The 7,375-nt window shown below is 37.4% G+C and overlaps 1 protein-coding gene across 1 annotated transcript; it reads right to left on the bottom strand.

Moving 5' to 3' along the window:
• Nucleotides 1-4,856: 4,856 nt before the first annotated feature.
• LOC106519866 (granzyme A) lies at nt 4,857-6,621 on the bottom strand. The gene is made up of 5 exons (XM_014011711.1): nt 6,459-6,621; nt 6,219-6,360; nt 5,598-5,739; nt 5,198-5,467; nt 4,857-5,111 (listed from the first exon to the last, which is right to left on the bottom strand). The coding sequence occupies exons 1-5, from the start codon at nt 6,520-6,522 to the stop codon at nt 4,950-4,952; spliced, it is 780 nt and encodes a 259-aa protein (XP_013867165.1). The 5' UTR covers nt 6,523-6,621; the 3' UTR covers nt 4,857-4,949.
• Nucleotides 6,622-7,375: the final 754 nt, after the last annotated feature.

Here is a 7,375-nt window from a genome sequence, read left to right as displayed (position 1 = left end):
AACCTGACTGGTTTTAGAGACATGAAGCCTAAATTCTGCTAAAAGATACGCCTAAATATTACACAGTAGTCCTTAAAGCTCAAAAAATGATTGCACTAATCATGCACAAATATGTTAATTAAAATGAAATGCCGGGTTTAGATGATTTTAATTTAAAACTCTGTGGCAACGTGAATTCTTCAAGGATTATTAGGTCTGTATCACCTGTCACAGTCCTTACCTGGAGCAACATCAGGTCGTTGGTTCTTGTTGTTCTGTTGTAGTAGGGGTGAGGAAAGTGTCCAATCACGTTTTTGCGCTGCCTGTATTTTTTTTCCTTTTTGCTGTCTCGTATAGAGTGTACCCCCAGTTCTGCAATATCAATGCTGCAAGAGCAAAAAAATAAATAAAAAATAAAAAATAAAAATAAGGTAGTTTTAAAATTCACCCAACAGTGGACACAGTGCATGCTGTAATGAAAAAAATCAGTCTAGCATGTAAATACAGGGCTGGTAAGCTCAATTCCAATAACAATACTTGTCATGTTAATTGAATAATTATGTAATTTTGCCTTTATGCTGCATTCAGACTGAACAAGTTTTGTGTGTCAAGTTGGACACTTGTGCACTTTGAAGTCAGATGCTTGATACTGAGTCAAAATCCCTCYAGATGCATGTCAAGCAAAGTGTGGAAAGGTGCGCAATGGGAGGCTRCTCTTGGTTGTTTTACTTCTGGTCTCTACTGTGGAGGATGAAACTGAGATAGTGTCAATACTTTTGACCGATACTCATCTTGGTATCAATAGTATTGATACTGAGATTGATGGGCATCACTTCTAATACAGGGGAAAGACAAAAAACACTAGAAAATCAAGGCAACATAAACACAGACCATGACACAGCATGTCTACACATGTGATGAAAACATGACGTTTTACATAAGATGACACTGTCATATTGTGTTTGATCACTGCCCAAAAGTTAAAAAATAATCAAAAATATCATCGGTGCTGCTTAGAGTCCACATAACAAGGGTAGAGTTTCAAATAATGCATTACTTATCTCATGGTTTTCTGTGAAAAGGAATAAAAAATTACGTGATTGTTGCCAAATCTTTGTATATATTAAAGAGAAYGATAAAAAATCTTGTATTCTGAAGAAATATGGAGAAGCATAAGTGAATCCATGCAAATTGTTGTTTGAACTGAAGTTTAGCTTTGCCTTTGTGTTTTCAGTTGGTTTGATATTTTTTTTGTAATTTACTTTAATTTTGAACATATTCTGGGGATAAAAAGGGGCAGATATTAGAAGATTTATTCTTCTTCTGCTGCCTTTCATTTTATTTGATTTTAATTTTATTGCATGTCTTTTTTGTTTTTTGTTGTGTATATAATTGTTACAAATTGGGTTTTTTTGTGTCACTTCAGTAGAAAACGAAACCAAATATTATTAGTTTATTTAGTTTATTTATTTCTTCATCATCAGTGACTTTATTTTTTTGTTAAAGTTCTTACTTGGTGCAGAGTGCAGCAGTCAGAACCCATCTTGGATGGATTAAAGTTCCTCCACACTTTGGTTTCTTTTCCTCCAGCAGAGCCATGAAGGGCAGTGAGTGTGGCTGCACTTCTTTTCCATTGATGATCTCAGATCCATGACTTAACACAAAAACACAAACAGATCTTTTTTGTACAAAAAATACATAAAATACAGTAAATCCTGACAAAATAACTGCACTTAGGGAATGATTACTCACTCAAGTTGACAACAAGGACAAAGATCCAGGAGAGGAGAGCRATAAAACCCCTGACAGAGAACATTTCCTCCTGTCTGTCTTTGATCTGCTGATGATGACCTTCTCTGGATGGTTACCTTGGCTTTTATGTGTTTTTCTCTGAAACATGTGATCTTTGAAATACTTGCATCATAATAAACACATATCTGACAGGATATCTTATTCTGAAGTCTGTGGTAACTTTTCAGATGAACCTATTTGAATATTTTTCTGCGGTTGCGCAATGGAATTTTGTTGTTTGTGTGATAAAGATAAACATCAGTGGGTGCAAACTGGCAAAAACCACTGAATGCATATGTAAAAAAACAAAGAAATGCATGAACAGAAGAATGCTTGATCTGTTAAGAGCTTTGTAGGTCAATATGCTGGTGATGATTCATAATTATACAGATCCAAAAAATAGAGAAATGTCTTGATCACATGCATGATGGTGTTAATTTGGGTGAAACTGAGTAGGAATCAAACTTATTGCTGTCTTGTAACTTTTTGAATGCTGAAACCTGAGACCTCCTCTRTTTAAAGTTGAACATATTGGTCCTCAAAAGATGTCCTTTATCCTTGAGATGTTGGTAAACAGCTGAGTCTTGTCCTGCRTTGAGCCATACATTCGTGAAGAGGTTGTTCAGTTTCTCCGTCATAGAGGTCTGAACATTGGTCACTGCACTGAACTGACACCGCCACATATAAAACCTTGAAGAGACCCAACCAGCTCCTACAGAAAGATCACAGACTACCTGCAACAACTTGAAAGCCCRTCATCGGCAGCATTAATCCTGTGACCCACCACTAATGGTATCTAAGCCCCTTTTGTCTGAGCCATACATGATACATAGGGAACTCCATGGAATTTGCCAACAAAGTCGAACATCTATGGATGGCACCAGGAGATCTGGTATCTTTTGACATCACTTTTCACTTGCATTCTCACATCAGAAACAGTGGAAACTCTCAGGAAATGTCTTCAACAGGATAGTGACTTTAACAATGGGACTAATTTCACTCTGGACCAAATCTGTACCCTGCTGGACCTTTGTCTTTCCACCACCTGCTTCAGGTTCAATGATCAGGGACCAGAGTTACAGTAGTTCAGTCTAGATCAGGGGTATCCACTTGTAATTAACTTGGACTTTTCGTGTTTAACTTCGAGTTAACTCTAAACATTATATCCCTTGTCTCATTGGACTGAGCTAACAGACAATAGTTGAGCTCTACATGGTATTTCGAGTAGAAACAGCTTTTTAACAGGTCTTCTTGTACACACATACAAATACTTCATGTACAACTTTTACTGAAAGTAAAGGTACCAGAGTGTTACTCACTGGTGGGTCATGGTGAGCAGCCACTATTTTGTTCTGTACTGGGTTAGTCGACTTTCCGACAGGGAAATCCCACTGGTGTTCCAGTGAAAAGTAATGACCTGTGAAGTGGGAAATTCCCACTTCCCAGTGCAACTGGGCCACAGCAAAAGTAGCCTGTGAAAATGCAGTTAAATTGAGATTTTACACAGCAAATTTCACTAACTGACAGCTACTTCTGAGCACCTCCACCTAGTGGTGGTCATACTGGGAGCAAAATAATCAACGTGCATTATGGGAGAGTTTATGGTCAATTCTGCTGTGTACGCTTATTTTACAAGCTTAATACATCTTTGAAGATGTTGCATTATATAATTTACTATTACTATGACTTTGACCCTAATTAATTAATTAATTAATTAATTATTGATATTGCATGTGAGAACATCTGGGTTAGTAAATTATATTTCTGTATTTATTGGCAACTGTCAACAACTAAGTTGCCGAGCAGCTGAATAGGGGAAACTGTTGGCACGCCCGTTGTTCAAAAGGAAGAAAAAAATCCAAGCTGAAATTAAAGCTCCTTTAATGGCATTAATGCTTAAAGATCCATGGTAAAACAGGCGTCCATATTCCAAGGCAGTGAGAAACGAGCAATCAAAGGCTAAAATGTCATTTTAAGCACAAAGTTCTCAAGGCTTAAAGCGGTCAGCAATAGTTTGACTTCCCCCATCACCCACTCAAAAAACAATCACTGTGAGCAGACAGGTGGTCTTAAATTACYATTAACACCATGTGATATTCCCCACAGTATTTAACTGACAATAAACCAATTATATTTGTTGACCAGCGGCGTATCTAGGATGTTTCTAAGTATGTGGTAATCGAGGGACCATAATATTCATAGAGGGGCCAAGTATTTGTTCAGTATCCTTGCACACAAATCCCTGGTTTTGGTAAGGTGTATATATAGGGTGCACAGTAAATTGTACTTACCAATTTTACATGCATTTTTAATGTACATAGATAAAATACTCTCAAACACAGCATGTGAGAAAATCTAGTCATCACTGGTGAGTTGAGATACTTTTTTTCTGTAGGATTGTTCAAATTTTCAGAAAAGAAAAAGATTTCTATCAGCTTGATTCATGCTGGACATTTCTATTGGTCTCATTTGGCGCCTCTAGTGTTTGGACATGGAACTGCACCCAGAATCATCACTCTCGCAAAGGATAGATGAGTGACAAGACAGGGGCACTTCAGGGAGCAAATCAAATTTCACTGGGGGCCAATGCCAATGAGGCCCCGCCCCTAGAACCGCCCCTGCTGTTGACCTACAGATTTTGAACATAAAGCAGAAAGTTGATGAATGTCTTTTTTTTTTTGCAGACTGCTTCTCTCCTATTGGCCAATACCATTTTYAGTCAAATGAACTGTATTTGAAATGTGAAGTATTTTCTTTAATTGTTCATGAATGTTTTAATTTTTTTTACTCTAAGGAGGATAAATTTATTTGTTATATGGCACATTTTTATATTCTTAATTTTGATACCAGTAAACCTGATGGAAAATCAAATCAACCCAAAACTAAAAAGAAGTAGGAACAACTCTACATCTTCAATAGCAGTTTGGCAGAAAATGATTTTGTTTGGATTCTGCAGATATTGGAAAAAAAGTGAAGTGAATTAAAGTAAAGGTCAAAAATGGAGTCTTGTTTCAGTCACCAGGACATCTAATAAATGTCTCCCATTTATGTTATTGTTGGATTTCAACCCTAATGAAGCAGTAATATATTATTGCATAAACTTAAGATTTATTAATAAATGCAAAGAAAGGCAGAACAAGCAGAGAGCAAAAGGTTAAGCATCATTCAGATGAATAAATTCATTGTATTTGAGCCATCTTCATCGTCATCTTGATCCAGTCGTGTTGGTCTTCTGTGAGCAAAGCGTACACCCCAGGTTTGTGTATTATTCCACATCCTGCTCCAAAAGAAGTAACTCCAACCTGAGCTCCGTTACAWATTATCGGCCCTCCAGAATCCCCCTGGAAAAGGAAAAACAAGCACACACACACAAATTGGTCACTTTCAGACTATTTAGGTAAGATAAAAGGCTTTAAGTCCCTCTTACCTGGCAGGTATCTGCAACGTTATCACCATTAGAACCAGCACACATCATGTTAGGGTAGATTGAATTGTGGTAATAATCAGCAGAGTTGCACTTCTCTCTGCCGACCACAGTCACATTGACAGACATCAGGACGTCGGACATTATTCCCTCTTCATAGTCTGTTGTTCCCCATCCAGCCACCAGACAAACGGTTCCATGTTCTGGATCTTGGGCACAAGGATTCAGCTTCAGAACGTTGACCCATTCGGTAAGCTTCACTGGCTCCTCAAGCTGAAAACACAAYAAATTGTATTTAAAACTCTATAGGTTTCAGGCAATACACATTACTTCAAGGAGTACAAGGTCTGTAATTTGTTTCTGTAACTCAGACATAAGCTTCCTGTTTGTTCTGTCACCTCACCTGGAGCAACAGGAGGTCGTTTTGGTTCGTATTTGGGTCATAGTAGGGATGAGGAAAGCGTCCGATCACTTTTCGGWCCTGCCTGTATTTGCATTCATTTCCTCCGTTGATAGAGTGCACCCCCAGAGTCGCTGTCTCAATTCTGCAAGAGCAAACAAAATATAACAAGGTAGTTTTAAATTCACCTGGAAGATGACACGCTATTTACATAATGCTGTGACGAAGTTACAAAAAAGCAGATTTTAGATTCAAAGGATATTCAGACTGACATGTGGCTGATGATCATGAGAGTCTTTAATTCTTATTTTAAGAAGGTTAGCAACATTTGGAGTTTTAAAGGTTTACATAGAAAATGTTTTTGTGTTGTCTTGTGAACTTGGAGTTATAAATCTATGTTGTATTGAAATGAAATAATATTTGGGAAGACTATGAGATTTATTCAAGAGTGTAACATTAAATATGAACGAAACATATCATTGGTGTGGCTCTGAGACCCGACTGTTTCAACTCAACAAAAAGAGTAGTAATGTACATGAAATACCTGTTAGGTGTTTTTTTTTTAAAATAAGAATAACTGCTTGATAGATGCAAATGTAACACATAAGATGTTAAAGTTCTTACTCGGTGCAGTGTGCAGCAGTCAGGACCCATCTTGGATGGATTAAAGTCCCTCCACAGAATGGTTCGTCTGACCCCAGCAGAGCCATGAAAGGCAGCGAGTGTGGCTGCACTTCTTCTCCATTGATGATCTCAGATCCATGACCTAACACAAAAACACAAACAGATCATTGTTATACAAAAAAATAAATAAACAAAATAATGTGAATTCTGACAAAATAACTGCACTTAATGAATACTCACTCAAGTTGACAACMWGGACAATTGTCAAGGAGAGGAAAACAACAAAACCCCTGAGAGAGAACATTTCCTCCTGTCTGCCAACAATCTGGTGATGATCCACCTCCTCTGAACYGTTACTTTGGCTTTTATGTGTTCGTTTTCTGCGAAAGGTCTGATCGTCAAATACCACAAGTGCTTCTGAAATGATATCTGTATCTGAAGGAAGGAATKTATCAGATCTGATTTGAATTTTTTTTTACTGGTTGTGCAATAAACAGCTAAACATGGTTGTAAATAAAAAAAGATATGCCTCCAACTTGAAAGGGTTATGATACAAAAAAAAACTGCAAAACATATTAAACAAAACTACAAAAGATGATGCACGGTTGCTTCTAAAGGGCACATAATACAGTCAAACACTGCATAATGTAAAAGAACAAGTATCTTTTATCCTTTATAGTTTTTTTGTTGCATTGCAAAATAAATTTAACATACACAATTGATTCTATATCTTTTTTTATATTAAATTAAGTTCTAAAAAAATATTATAAAAATATTGGCGGGCCGGACGGAAGTTTCCTGCAGGCCAAGTGTGGCCCGGGGACCTCCAGTTGACTATCCCTGGTTGAAGTGATRTAAGGTCATCAGGCCCTCCATGCAGCTTTGGAGTTTCAGTATTTGATTGTGTGCATCAGGTTTTATGGACAGGTAGAGCTGGGTACCACAGGCGGAGCAGTGCTTCCTGAGGATGTCAATAAAGGAAGCGTGTTCAGTGAAAACATTACTGGTCCRAGCCCAGAACCCATGTGCTAAACTTAACTTTGTGAGGTGTAGAAAATACATTGTTGACCCAAACAAAGTTTAATAGATYGATCCCCATGGAATGATGCAGTCTGTTTTAAAATATGGTGAAGAACTTTTATTTGCTTAAACACAGC

The sequence above is a fragment of the Austrofundulus limnaeus genome, unplaced genomic scaffold (genome assembly GCF_001266775.1).
Source record: "Austrofundulus limnaeus strain Quisiro unplaced genomic scaffold, Austrofundulus_limnaeus-1.0 Scaffold84, whole genome shotgun sequence".
NCBI classification, from domain to species: Eukaryota; Metazoa; Chordata; class Actinopteri; order Cyprinodontiformes; family Rivulidae; genus Austrofundulus; species Austrofundulus limnaeus.
This window is presented reverse-complemented; position numbering and strand designations above follow the sequence as displayed.